Below are 14,669 nucleotides of genomic sequence, written 5' to 3' on the forward strand. Positions count from 1 at the left end.
TAGAGTAAAACTTGCTTTGAGATTCTTTTAGATGCCATGAGCTTAAGCTCTCTTTCTGTTCTACTACAATCTCAGACACATGGATTTGTCAAGAGTTTTCTCTGTCTTTCTCAAAGTACCTGGTGATGACATGCACCATGCTGGTACCCAGGGTGTTTTCATGCAAGTTGAAGGGGTAGAGTTTCATTCAGAGTGAAATTCTGTTTGCAAGCAAATAAAGAGATCAAGAGCTGGGAAGTGGCCCTTAGTTTCTGCTGTGACCACGGCAAAGTAAAGAAGTGGCAATTTGCTTAAGAAGTTGATTTCTGTTGTTTCTGAACTTTCAGAAATGCTAATTGTGTCTTTTGTTCAGGTGAAAAGAAAGGAGCCACCTGAGGCTGCCTCAGCGGGAGATCAGAAGAGAATCCGGCCTTCTACATCTGTGGATGATGAAGATGAAGGTTTGCAAAGTGCATTTGTTTGAAACCTAGGAGCAGATGCAAACCCCACCAAGCTGAATGCTTTAAACTTCACAGCAGTGTGCTCACTTACAGTTAAACACAAAGTCAAGGATCTGAGCCAAACCCTGCTTCTCACAGAGCTCTGATCAGCTGGGACATGGCCCCTCTGGGTTCAATTATCTGAAATTCACATTTTAAGAATAACTCATAACCTATTTTAGCTCTGCTGGGCCCCAGCAGAAGGAGCTCAGATGTGTTCATGGGCTCTTTGGGGTGTGCTCACAGCTCTCCGGGGCTGTGGTAGGAGGAAGCACTTAACAGTTTGCTCTGCATTTGATTTGGGAAAGAAAGCAAAGTTATTTGCCAGAAAAATCTGTTTGAAAATATCTTATTTCTTATTACCAGGGAAGAGTAAAGAGGAGACAAAGCTTTGAATACCCTTTGTTTTGCACATGGGTTCATGTGGAAGTCAATTCAGAGTAACAAGTGGTTTTGAAGCCAAAAAATGAAACAAAAAAGCACTAAATTCAGGTTACCTGTCCTGACCTCACTCATGCCGTGTGTCTCCTGTCTGCTCTGCCTAGGGAGTGTCAGCTTTGGCCACCACATTTTGCCATCAGCACTGTTCACTGCAACATCAGCAAGTCCCTGTAAGGCTGGGAACCCTCACACCACATGGGCACATTGCTCTTAACTTGGATCTTCCCAAAGAAGAAGTTTCCCTTATGTAGTTAACTCTTTCTGTCCTTTCCAAGGTGTTTGATGGTAATTTCTGTTGCTTTTGCTCCTCAGAGTCAGAGAGGGACAGGGATGCTTCTGATACAACATCTGACCTGTCAAAGAAGGATGCAGAGGCAGTGGGGCTGCGACGGCGACCAGCAAGGCCATTGGAGCTCGACAGCGAGGGAGAGGAGGGAGATGAGACATCAGGGAAAGAGGAAGAGTCCTCCTCAGAGAAGGAAGAGGAGCAGGAAGAAGATGGAGGCTTGGTGAAAGCAGCACCTGGCAAGGTATGTTGGTGTGTGGCTGCAGTTTCAGTGCTGTCTGTCATTAAAAGGGGGCCTGGTAATGCCAAATGCCAAAGTTCCCTTTCCTAGATGAGTGCTCCGGGTGGGGTCTGTCCTTACAGAGCCTCTGTCAGGTCTCTTCAGGTTCTCTGACAGCCTCCCTGAGAGTCCCTGGTGGTTACTGCACTGACAGCCAGGTCACAGGCTCAGGCACTGTTCATTTTTGGCAATGTTTTCTTGCAAAGGAGGAAGAGGAGGATGAGGAGGATGAAGATGATGAGGATGAAGATGATGATGAAGACGAGGATGAAGATGATGAGGAGGAGACAGGCATAGACACAAGTGACAAGGAGGAGGAGCAGGACTCCGAGGAGGGTAAGGAGCTGCAGTGGAAGCAGCAAGTGTCACCTTTGGGTCAGCTGTGGTCTCCCTTCTGCCTTTGTGAGCTGATTTTGTTACTTGTGCACCTCCTTTCACTGGTGGGCATTTTACACACTATAATGCAGAGAGATATTTTTAATGAATACCTGTGAGGTTTCCATGATCCTTCAGTCAGTGGGTCCCTTTAGAGCCCTCCAGTCCCTACCCTGATCCCAACCCAGCCACAGGGGCACTGGTCTCAAGCCCAGCTAAATGTGTGCTTGTTTTGTGAAACGAGAGTTGCTGGGGGGAGAAGGGACCGGAATTCTGAAAAGGCTAATTTGGCCGCTAATAACTCTGTCCTATCAATCAGTTCCTGCTCTGCAAGGTGGTAGTTTCCACTTTTTAAGGCCATGTGTAAAGGCAGGAGAAAATCTTAGTAAAAGATACGATACACCAAGAGACCCAGGTGGGAAGGTGCCAGGCAGCACTACTGCTCACATGTTTGGTGATTGTTGTGTGCAGACAGACACAGGATTTATAAATCTCTGCAAAAATAAGTAAATTGGGAGAGCGCACCTTCAAACCCACATGCTGCTGGTGATGCTGTTTCCACACTTTTACAGTGGAAGGGATATTTGCCCTGATTGTTTAATAAAGCTAGAAAGCAGAACTAATGGCAGTTTGTTCTTGCAGATGTAGCAAGTCCCTCGTCTTCCAAGGCTGAAGCTGAATCATCTGATGAGAGTGAGGACTCCTCTGAATTCGAGTCAAGTTCAGACTCGGATGATGAAGATGAGGAGGATGATGATGATGAAGATGAGGAGGAAGAAGAGGAGGAAGAGGTGGCTGAAGATCAAGGCAGAGAAGCCATGGTTGCTGAGCCAGAGCATGAACCTGCTAGTCACGAGCTTCCTGATGATGAGAGAGAGACTATTTTGGACCTGTATCCTGTGGATGACTACATGGATGCAACAGGCTTGGGACTTGCCGAGCCAGCTTTGGCAGTGAAAGATGAAGGCAGTGAAGAAATCAAGGCAGGGGAAAGCGAGTGTGGCCAAGTCCTGGGGGCTTCTGTTGCTGCTGAAACTCTGAAACATGTGGTTATGGAAAGAGACCAGGAGACAAAGCTTGCACTCTCTCCCATCTGTAGGCCAGGTATGCCCTTCCATGTGCTTTGGAGTTTTCTTATGTTTCCAAGTAAATTTTCTCCCAGTATCCAATATATATGGGTTTGTATTTCCCTTGTTCTCTTTCTTCTTCCAGCCTTGGCTTTAGGCTAGGGATTATCTGTACAGGGAAAGAGGTCTGTGCTGAACTTTCCTTCCTAGTAAGGAGCTTTACATGAGCCATCTGCTACTAAAAATACTGTGGTTACTGTATCCAGAATCTTATCCTGGGCCAGTTTAGTTGGAGTCCTACAGGAACTGAGCAGTTGTCATCGTCTGAGGGTGACTGATCGGGTGGTGTGATGGCTGAAGCTCAAGATAGAAAAGCCATGGCTGCTAAAACAGAACAGGAATGTCACTACTGGCTCTTTTTGGTTTTAATATCAAAGCAGTATGTGACAGGGAAGCTGCATGGGGCAGGTGAGTGGAGTCTCAGAGTTATGTATGGTTCCTAATATTATTTGTGGGCAATTTTGTCACCTACTCCTTTTAAATGAGTGATACTCACTAGTTTTCTGGAAGAAGGAAATTGTCTTCAATCAATACAAAGTTGTACTTAACCCAAGGAAATTTGAAACCTTTTACTAGAACAGGAGTGAGATGCATAAACTTGAGTAATTTGGCAACTGGGGGAAATCTAAAAGTTAAAATTGGAGCCAACAGGGAGGGCACATCTAGTGGGGCCTGCTGTGGAGCCTTGGGCAGCACTGGTGTCTGAGGACTGGGCAGTGTTTTGCCACTTGGAGAGTTGGAAATCCAGTCCCTGCACAGGGTGTCACTCCTTGGCTGCTACAAAATCTGAAAGTCACAAAGAGGTAAAATGTTAAACTGGGCAGGGCAAAGAAGAACTGGTTTTGCACGAATCCTTTCTAGAACAGGTCAGTGTGCTGAAAGAACATAAATTTGGAGATACCTGCATTTGAGCAACTTGACATGTGTAAGGAGCTTCCCAGGCAAGCTGTGGGAACAAACTCAAACTGCAGCATTGTTCTTGAGCAGCCCAGCTCTGTCATACAGGAGTTGCAAGGCTCAGACCCTTCTCCAGCAGCCCTGGTTTGTTCAGCACAAACAAGGAATGCCTCCCTTCCAATTCTCCAGGCATTTTCACCTCCTTTCGTTCTCCCACTTGAAAATGTTATTTTGAGCTGCCTAACAAGATTCACCGTTGATTCCTTTTGGACCTGGCCCTAAGTGGGTAAATAAACTCCAGACAAACGAGGCTGCTGCAGGGAGAGCAGCATATAAATTGCCTCATTGATACCATCTGAGTGTCTCCTCATCCATTACAAGGGCTTCCCGTTTCCTTCATGTGTTGTTCGGGAGTGTTCTGCTGTTCCCTTCACCGTTCCCTCCTTGGAGAGCAGAGGGTGCTCCTTGGCCTGCAATTAGTTTAGTTCCCACATTAGAAAAGGTGACAGCTCTGGGCTCTGACAGCTCTCCTCCAAAGTCCTCACCCCACAATCCACTCATTCCTTTAATGTCTGTACAAAAGGTTGTCAGGGCTTTTGAAAGCAGAGAAACCTTCGTTCTGGTCTGTGTCGTAGTTAATCCTCAAATTAATAGTGTGGGTTTTTTATGGTCCATTAGGAAAGTGTGTGGTAGTGTCTAATTACTCTACACTCCGTGCCTCCAAAATGTAAAGCACTGGAGTTTTAAAGCCTCCCAGTGGAATTGAGCTGTTCTTTAATTGTGGCATCTTAAACATGTCTTTACTAGCAAGTGGCAAGTAACCAAGTGGAGGCAAAGCTCCTGATTCTCCTCTCTGTTCCCCTTTCAGAGGAAGAGTCTGAACCCACTTCCATGCTGGAGCCAGAGGTACAGGAAGGTCCAAAGCCTGAATCTCAAGATGAGGAGGCAGCTCTCTGTATATCTGCTCCAGAGGGAGTCTTTGGAGAACCTCTACCCAGCAAAAGCAGCTTCTTTGGCAAGTCTGAGGAGAGCAGCTTGGAAGCCCGAGTTAAAGCAAAGCCACCGTCGGCAGCGGAGGAGGACGAGCGGCTGCCCCGCACGCCTGGGCGGGAGGTGATGATCCACTCGGAGACTGAGACTCTCCTGCTGCCAGCCCACAAGGTGCCATCCTCCATGCTTCCCTTGCCATCGACTCCTGGCAAAGAAGACTCTTTAGTCCCTCCAGAAAAGTTCCCTGAACAATTAATGGTGACCAAAACATCAGTGGAAGAGGAGATTCCTAGGACTCCCGGGCGGGACATTTTGGCCAAGTCTTCACACCCCCTCACGAAGTCACAGAGCACGGACACTGTTCCAGCCACGCCAGGAAGTGATGCTCCCCTTACAGGGAGCAGCTTGACCCTCAGTTCCCCTCAAGTTCCAGGGAGCCCCTTTTCCTACCCATCCCAATCTCCTGGCATTAATAGTGGCATTCCTCGGACTCCTGGGAGAGATTTCAATTTCACGCCTACTTTCCCAGAGGCTGGTGCTACCGTTCCTTGCCTTCTGCCTGGCAAGAAACAGTCAGAGGATGAGCTCGAAGAGAAAACCTTTAAAGAGCCTCTTGGTGCTTCCCTTACGATCAGCATGAACAGTGTTCCTTCCCCCATCCCCTTTGCCAGCCCCCCGCAAGCAGATTTCCACATGGACATGGGTTTGCCACCTGATGAGCCAATACCTGTAGCAGCCCTGCCGTGCATGCATGGAGATGGAAGGATGCCCATCGAGGAATGCAAGGCAGAAGTAAAACCTGGTTTGCTCTCCCCAGAAGTACCCCCTGGGGCTTCTATTCTTCCTCCCCCACCGCCGCCTTCTGTTCTTCCCAAAAGGAGGCCGGGTCGGCCGAGGCGGTCCCCACCTTCTGTCCTCTCGCTGGACGTGTACTCGGGCAAAACCATAGAACCTCCTCCCATGCCAGTGGCCTTGGTGGAAGGTGCTGTGGGCAAAGAGCTGTTGAGCGGACATCCTGATGCCTACTATGGACTGAAAGACCCTGAAGCCGTCACCCTGGACTTCAGGAATGACGGTTTCCACGAGAACATAGCAGCTGAGACAGTTGCAGAGAAACTGCCGTTCAAGGAACTGGAGAACCAGTGGAATGAAGACTTCAAAGAAGAAGAAGCTCACGCAAAGCCTAAGCGACAGTGGCGAAGGCAGAAGAAGACATCTGAGGAGCTGCCAGCGATCCCTTCCCCCGAGTATTCCCCGCCCCGGCCGCAGTTCAGGCCACGCTCCGAGTTTGAGGAGATGACCATTCTGTATGACATCTGGAACGGAGGCATAGACGAGGAGGATATCAAATTCATGTGTATCACATACGACCGCTTGTTACAGCAGGACAATGGTATGGACTGGCTCAATGACACCCTGTGGGTTTTCCATCCTTATATCCTTTCTCACTGTGTTGGCAGCACGTGTGAGATGCACGAGAAGTTGGTGGGAGAAGCAGTTGCTTACAAGAATAGAGATTGCTTGGATGATTAGGGCATTTTAGACTATTTCATTCTCTGAAGCTGCAGTACAAAAATACTGCAGAAGTGGCTGTTCTTGCTGCATGTTCAGCCTGGAAGTGCAGGGACAGTCTGTAGGCACCTCTTCTGGGGAGGTTCCCTTCCTAGTTTGAGAAGCTTCTGGCTGCATGTAACCAGACTTTTTTTTCCAGCTTTCCTGTGGAATTCCGAGTCTGCACATACAGAGCTTTCATTTGGAGCTAAAACTTGCTGTAAAAATAATCTCACCATCTGTGCCCAAAACAATGAGTTAATGGTTCTAGCAGCTTTAACTTGCTTTGAGGTTGAAATACTGATAAAGTCAGTGCTTTCTAAGTGGCACATCAGGGCTCTGTGTGTGTGCAGCCACCAGTCGTGTTCTCCAGAGCAGAGTCTAAAGGATTGTTCTAAAAACCTCAGAACTCTCCAGTACTTTTTTTAGGAAGGATGTACAGGTTTATGTGTTGAAGAAGACAAAGACACCACCTTGTGTGTTGCTAGGGATTGTGTGAAGTTCAGATATCTTCATCCCTTGCTTCCTGCAAAACAGGAAAGCAAAACAAAAAAAACCCAAACCACCTAAAACAGTCAGTGATAACTAACGAAACCCATAGTGAAAATAAATCTCTTTCCCTCTTGTTAAGGATTATATTGTAACAGCAAAATTGCAATAATACTTTTTAAGCCATTTCAAAATCACCTTGAGTTCATCGTGTGTCACGCAGCGTGACAAGTGTGAAAATACCTGCAGGCTCACCTGCTTTGCAGCCAACCCTCAGCACTCTGGTCTTGAGGCCATCACCTCTTGGTTTTTCTGGTCCCTCTGCTTCAGTTTTCTGGTGTCAAGGATATGTTTTGCCTCACAGGAAGCATTTTTGGGTCAGTCTCGATTGTTGTAGCCTTCGTGGCTGTGTTTGTGGGGTGAGCTGGCAACAGTGCAGCTCCACAGTCCTTCCAGGAGTCAAAGCCCTGAAGGTGCCTTCAAACCTGAAGGTTTGTAATGTGTGTCTGAAGGAGTTGATCTCCCAAGGCTGGTGATAGCAGCATCTCTCCAAGGCCTTTAGGCTGAGCAGCATCTCAGTAGTAATGTTATTTTTTGCAACCCCACAAAACCTTCCTAATTTTCCAGGCTCCTGGTGTTAGCTCCATGCAATGTAGCAAGTTTAGTCTGATATCCACCTCTGGCTGTGTTTCTCCTTAACTTCTTGCCACCTACCAGCTTTTCTACCCCCAAGAAGAAGAAGCGGGATGATGGGATGCGGGAGCACGTGACGGGCTGTGCACGAAGCGAAGGCTATTACAAAATTGATAAGAAGGACAAACTCAAATACCTCAACAATAGCCGAGCTTTTGCAGAGGAGCCTCCAGCTGACACACAGGTGAGGAATCCAGAGTGCCAGGTGTAAATGGGATTTGGTTTGACACTGTCACACACAGTAGGTGCTTCCTGCCTTTTGGCAAAGAGGGGAGAGGAAGCTGTTGTGTCTCCTTGATTGTCCTGGGGTTGTGTGAGGAGTGCTAATGTTTGATGTCTGGTGTTCTGTGGTGATGTGTTGCAGCACAAGGGGCTGCTCACAGGGAGCCTGCAGGGTGTTGGGTCAGCTTTGATCACCCATTTGTCCTCTCAGGGTATGAGCATCCCTGCCCAACCTCACGCTTCTACCCGGGCTGGTTCCGAGAGGCGATCAGAGCAGCGCAGGCTCCTCTCCTCCTTCACTGGTAGCTGCGACAGTGACCTGCTCAAGTTCAACCAGCTCAAGGTAGATCACCCCCGGCTGCAGATTCTGGACCCACAGACATCCTTTCCCATTCTGTGCTGTGGCTAATTCAGGGTTGGGGTTTTGGGGTGTTTTCTTCATGCAGTTCCGGAAGAAAAAACTAAAATTCTGCAAGAGCCACATTCACGACTGGGGCCTTTTTGCTATGGAGCCCATTGCAGCTGACGAGATGGTGATCGAGTACGTGGGTCAGAACATCAGGCAGGTAAGCTGTGGGTGAAATCTGAGCAAAAACCAGCCCTGGAAGAACTCCATGAGTATGACAGCAAGGGTTGGAGCCCTGGGTTGGAGGTGTCAACTCTGTGGGCTGGACAGAGGTTGGCATGGTTTGGAGGTACAAGGGTGGGAATTGCAACAATTTGTGGAAACTGAGAACTGAGCACTCAGGAAAATCCTCCTTAAGAAGCCCATCCTGAACTTCTGTGTTTCCAGTTAGGCGTGTGCTCTCTTGGGGTGGTGGGGATTGTATAAACCCCCATTGCCTGGCACAAGCAGAGCTCAGGGGAGCCTTGTGGAGGTGAGGTGGCTGCTCACAGGTCAGTTGTGCAGCGTGGCCTGAGCCTGCCTGGGGTTTCTGCAGGTCATTGCTGACATGCGTGAGAAGCGATACGAGGATGAGGGCATTGGCAGCAGTTACATGTTCAGAGTCGACCACGACACCATCATCGATGCCACCAAATGCGGGAACTTCGCCAGGTTTATCAATCACAGCTGCAATGTGAGTATGGTGTTCCCGCCTGTCATTGTTCCCTGGCACGCTGACAAACCTGGGGAGGCCCAGCCAGCCCTGATTGGGGTGCTCAGAAGTGGCAGGGGGTCGCAGGGCTGTGATTAAATGTTAATGAGCCACAGCAGATCAGAGCAGGGTCTAAAGCAGTGTAAAGATGTTGGAGAGACCTGAGGAATGAAACATGCAGGGAGATTGAGTGCACTCAAGAGCCCTTCTGGCTGTCTCGGGGGACCCTGATGGACACTGAGCAAGCAAATCTAACAAATATTTCCTTAAAACATACCAAATTTCAGCTGTGGGAACAGTCTCCTTCTAGTGTCTGCATGGGAAAATAATCCCTGCTGTTTCCCCCTCTGCTCTGTGCTGCAGTCTGCACTCAGACTTGCCTGCCTGGCCAAATTGTTAAGCATTGAGCTTCTCTTAACCTGTGACAAAATTGATGGAGCGCCATCCAGGCTCTTTTGCTCCACAAATGACCAGAATGTGGATATTTTGGAGAAGCACAAGGGAGGCTGCTGTGTTTTCTGGCTTCACGCCTCTCTGCCTAGGCCTGCCCTGAGTCCAGGCTCTGGAAGTGTGGCTGGGGTTGTCTCAGGAAAGGACTGCCCTGTTTTATTTTATCTTGAAATAATTGTGTGGAGGCAGGGAAGCCATGGAACTCTGGAATCTCCATCATCACCTGTTCTGTCACCCTTGCAGCCAAATTGTTATGCTAAAGTGATCACGGTGGAGTCTCAAAAGAAGATCGTTATCTACTCCAAGCAGCACATCAATGTGAACGAGGAAATTACCTACGACTACAAGTTTCCAATTGAGGATGTAAAAATCCCGTGTCTCTGTGGCTCTGAGAACTGCAGGGGAACCCTGAACTGAACTCAGGGTTTCTCGTCACACTTGCACCTTCGGCCATGTCAAAACTGTGGTAACCAGGTGTGGTTGCACTTTGCCAAAAAAAGAGGAAAAAAAAAAAACTACAGAAAAAAGGAAGAAAAAAAATTAAAAGCAAAAAAATACTTACCAAAAAAAAAAAAAAAAAAAAAGAGGAAAAAGAGAAGAAAACCAAGCAAGTTTCGCACTTCTGCCAGGATCATGAGTGAAAGCAAAAAGCGCACACGCTTACGAGGACTGTTCATGTTTCAGGTGCTTTTTCCTTTTCAGATCCAACACGCACACAAAAAGGTGGCTACCTTTTGTGGCATGGTCTATCCAAACACTAGCTTCTCTGTTCAGTCCCTGAAGTAATGCTCCATAATGGGATAATGGTACCTTTTTTTTTTTTTAATTGTTCTTATAAGCCTTCATCGTTTCATAAATGCTGCTACCTTTTTCTCATCAGTTTTTGTTGGTTGAAAAAGACATTCAACGTTTAAATGTGAAGCAGAGACTGAAAATGCCATATAGGGTTTGTTGGGAGCTTGATTGGCTGAAATTGCACAGATTTCTCAGAGTAAGCTGTAAATAAATGTAAGGTTGATGTTACAGAGCAAGCCAGAGGCTTGAGGGTGTGTGAATGAGTGTGTGTGTGTGCTTGGGGGTGTGTGTGTGTGTGGAGATGTGTCCACAGTGAGACTAGAGCTGAACTGTCCTGCCTTTTCCTTAGGGATGAGCCTGAACAAGGCCCCTCAGCCAGACCCCGGGGCAGAGTCAGGTCAGCCACACCTCAGCTCCCCTCCTTGGGCTCCCCTCTCATTTTCTATGCCATGCTGGTCCATGGGGGATCAAAACCTCTGCAGCTGCACGTGAGAAACCCTTGGATACTTCAGTCACTAGGAAGAAGTGGAGTCAGCTGTGCAGCTGTAGCACTGTGTGGCCTTGGGGGCTGCCCATTCCTTGGAGATTCCTTGTCTTGCTTGCAGAAGAGGCTGAGATTGAGTGGACAGCTCAGCCCCTGTTGATGCTGTAGAAATCCTGCCCTGCTTGCAAGCAAAGACTACGGCCCACGTTTGTAGCGGGACTTTTTCCTGTGGATGGGGAAACAGGCTGATGTGTGACTTGTATTCATTTTTTTCTCACTTTCATCTGCATTTCCCTGCCCTTCCAGTGTTTTACGTGGAGTATTTGCTCTGTCCTTGGATGTGGGAGATGCCTCCTGTGATAGGAGCAAGCTGTGCCCTGCTGCTCTCCTCCCTCTGTTACTCAGTAACTTGGCCAGGGGTGGTCCCATCCCTCCAGAAAATCATGGTAGAAATGTCCCTGAAAGCAATCTTGTCCCCCCTCCATCTAGAGCATGGAAACAAATTGCTTCTCTAAATTTGGAAGGCATGTTTTAAAATGATTTCTCAATATACTTTGTCCTTGTAGATGTGCTGAGGTGAAGGTTGCAGTTCTTCAAGAGGTTCCATTTAAAAATGGGACCAAACACCAAAAAAAAAGTTCTTTGGATGAGATCTGGAAATCTTACACCACCGTTCAGGTATAGACAGGATCAATTTTTCAATTTGCATTGAATTTCTCCTGCTTTAAAAGTAGAGATTAGTCATTCTAAACCCTTTTTAATTGGCTTGTAAGGGGAAGTTGCAATGTCATTCTGAAATGGGAAGATTATCTGCATAACTAAACACCTTCTCCCCGCAGAACAAATTGCACAGCTGTATTCTTGTATTCTTTCCAAACCTCCACAGAGGTGACAACCTTGCAAAAGAGATTCCTGGAAGTTTTTTCAGCTGTTCCATGGAATTGCCAGGCCTGCACTGCAGCGTGGAGCTTGTAATGTAGGTTAGACCTCTGCCTCTGAATTTCTCCTCCAGACAAAAGGCCTGAGAGAGCAGGAACACACAGAGTGCTACAAGCTGCCTTAATACCACCTGTGTTTCTGTTGGAGGGCGAGCAAATTGTCTCTGAGATTGGACAGTCCACGGTCCATCTCTGCTTTTGTTTCAGTTCGGTTTTGTTGTTTCTCCTTCTTCCTAAATCTCTCCAGCAACTGGGTGTAAGTGACCCAGAACCTAAAATCGTGAGAAGCACAAGTTTCTGTCACTGAATGTTGGTTGGAACTGCAGTGATGGCATTTGGGAGTTAAACCAGCTGCTTAGTTTAGTTATTTTTTTAGTGAGATTCCACGTGTTGGCACTCCAGTTGGCATCTCCACAGCTTGGCCTTTGACTTCCAAGGCTTTGGAAATGCACAGAAGTTTCCTGTGTGTCAGAACTGAAGCCCCTGGCCTTGGTCTTCTCCCTCTCTGCTCCATCAAACCAGTGCATTAATGGTGGATTTGTGGGGGTGAGGACACCCCAAATGGCCCAGCCCTGAGAACCTGCTGGCAGCTCTGTGTGCTCTGGATGGGATCAGCCCCTGCAGTTTGCCTTAATCCTTGGTGAGGAAGGTGGGGAGGAAGGTCCCTGTCACCTTCAGGTCCTTTGCCGTGTGTTTTAGGAGCACCAAAGGGATTTGGGTGCCAAAGATAAGCACCTAAATCACTTGGGTACTTCTGAAACTGCCAGTAATTCATCCCCTTTTAGGATCCCAGACAAATAATGTGAGTTTTTAGAAGAGCTGATCTCTCAGTACTTCCCCAGGAAGAAACAGAGCTGTTGAAGCCACAGCACTTCTGAAAAATCATGTTGGTCTGGTCTCAAAGCCAAACCTGAGACTTCTCTTTTTTTCCCCATAAATTTTGGCTTGCAGAGTCCTACCTGGGAGAGATTTTGTCTTGGGCTAGGAAGCTGCCTGACCTCCAAACAAATCATTTTATGGTGAGGACTCCCAGGTCTGGTGCAGTGATGTCCATGGGTGCCCTGTCCCTGCCAGCCCGCGGGGTCTCGCTGGGCATGGGGAGCCCTGCAGCCACAGATGTGGGCTGGAGATGCCTCAGATCCTTTGCCTTGTACTTGGCAAGGATGGGATGAGAGGAGGGCAGGAGCTGTGTGGTTCACATTCAGCACAGGCTCCCTGGGACCCCGTGGAAACAGTGGCAGGCATAAGAGGAACCTCAGCAGCACATGCTGCTTACAGGGACTGCAGTGCTTCTGTCCCCTGAAAAGCCCATCCCCAAATTTATTGTCACTTCAGTTTGAGCCTAGGACAAAAAAAAAAAAAAAAAAAAAAGAGAGAGACATTTACAGTGCAACCTGCAAAATTCCATCTCGCTGGGAGGAATGACCCAAGAGAACAGAGCAAAATCATGGAAATAGAATTGAAGCCTTCGGTTTGCAGCTGTGGGAGTTGAGGGTGCAGGTGCCTCCGTGCTGGCATCCACGGGATCCGTGTGGGTCACACCTCTCACCCAGGGTGGGGCTGCAGGGGATGGGGCTCATCCTGCACTTCTTTATATTGTACAGAGCAGCTTATTTCTACAAGGAAAGAAAAAACAACCATCATTTTAAAACTCCAACAAATACAGTAGTTTCAGTTCTGGTTTTTTGTGACCTTTTTCAGGGATCATTTCAGTGCATTTCTGTACAAAATAAAAATTTAAGGAAAAAAAGGATTTTGAAGTATAAAAAAAATGCTTCTTCTGTACATAGGCGAACTCAAGAATCTTCTCTTCAAACACTGTTTCTTGTAGAAACATGTTGAAATTTTTTTGCTGATTTCTTTGTACTTCAAGAGCATGTAAATAGTTTATTAAAAGTGACTATTGTAATTTGGAGTTCTTTTTAAACAGATTCCAGCTCTAAATCATGTCAAGATGGGGAGGAAGAAGGACTGAGTATAGCAAAGGAGCTGGTGGCATTTACAGCTTGTGTCAAGCTTTGTATAATGTAAATTCTGTATAAATACGGGGTTTTTTTGTCAAATAAATAGATGCAATTAGAAGCATTAAGAAACTGAAGACAAAAAATTGCCAAGTCAAGGCTTCTTCTTTCCCCCCTCCCTCAGTCTGAAACCTAATGTGCAAAATCTATTTATTTCAAGCGAGGAAATGTGTACAGTCTAATAGACACCCTAAAATGTATTTAAGCAAATTAGCAACTGGATTTTTTCAGTTTAATATTTGTTTTTGTTTTTATGAGTTTCCTCCTTAATTGCCACTGTAGGATTTGTCCAATTGAGAACACATCAAGAAGGACACTCTAAAACAATGGGGCAGTTTTGAAGCAAAGTGGAAGAACACCCAGCTCCCAATTCTTGCAGTTTTCTGGTTTTAATTCCCAGTGTGGAAATCAAGGGCCTCCTTTAAAAATAGGCAGGTCAAATTGTTTGCAATAAATTAAAAAAAAAATTTCCTAAGTTCCTTTAAAAAAAAAAAAAACACAACTCTGCTTTGAAGATTTAGGATTTCTGCTTTTTCTTTCGTTAAGCAAATTTATAAATTTAGGGATGTTTTGTGCATATAGAATCTGTCACCAGTATGTATCTTGTTTTGAAGAAAGTGTTTTTGTTGTGGATGTGTCATGCTGTATATATTTGTTCATATTTTTGTGAATTGAATACTATGTACCATTGTATTATAGTAACTTTTATAAAGCAAACCATAAATATACTGACTTTTCTTACAGAAAAATTATGTTGTGCTTAATATATTACCAGGGCAGCTCTTTGCTCTTAGACCTGTGCTGGGAGCTGTGAGAGCTCAAGGAGGCAGATGCAGAACAAGAACAGTGTGAAGAACTGATTTTCAGCAAAGTTTACTGAAAATATTAATTCTGGTGATCAGGGAATGAATTTAAGCAACATTATATTGCATGAAAGAAATATGTGAGTGATGCTAGTCTATAAGCTTTAAGAAATGTCTCAGTATTAACAAACTTGAGAACCTTGGAGAGCTGAAGCAGAGCTCTCCTGACAGTGAACCAGGAGTCCCAAACA

At 46.5% G+C, this 14,669-nt stretch overlaps 1 protein-coding gene across 2 annotated transcripts in view; it reads left to right on the forward strand.

Moving 5' to 3' along the window:
- Positions 1-14,364, forward strand: part of SETD1B (SET domain containing 1B, histone lysine methyltransferase) — a 48,224-nt gene extending 33,860 nt beyond the window's left edge. The window contains exons 9-18 of one of the 2 annotated variants that reach the window (XM_053993768.1): positions 353-440; positions 1,233-1,450; positions 1,693-1,822; positions 2,504-2,965; positions 4,754-6,310; positions 7,626-7,792; positions 8,042-8,173; positions 8,277-8,396; positions 8,772-8,909; positions 9,621-14,364. In XM_053993768.1, coding sequence (XP_053849743.1) covers positions 353-440; positions 1,233-1,450; positions 1,693-1,822; positions 2,504-2,965; positions 4,754-6,310; positions 7,626-7,792; positions 8,042-8,173; positions 8,277-8,396; positions 8,772-8,909; positions 9,621-9,794 — 3,186 coding nt within the window. In that variant the 3' untranslated portion in view covers positions 9,795-14,364. Of the gene's footprint in view, positions 1-352; positions 441-1,232; positions 1,451-1,692; positions 1,823-2,503; positions 2,966-4,753; positions 6,311-7,625; positions 7,793-8,041; positions 8,174-8,276; positions 8,397-8,771; positions 8,910-9,620 lie in introns of those variants that run through there. The other variant, XM_053993769.1, reaches the window with a different exon arrangement.
- Positions 14,365-14,669: the final 305 nt, after the last annotated feature.

This window comes from Vidua macroura, chromosome 18 (assembly GCF_024509145.1).
Source record: "Vidua macroura isolate BioBank_ID:100142 chromosome 18, ASM2450914v1, whole genome shotgun sequence".
Lineage (NCBI taxonomy): Eukaryota > Metazoa > Chordata > Aves > Passeriformes > Viduidae > Vidua > Vidua macroura.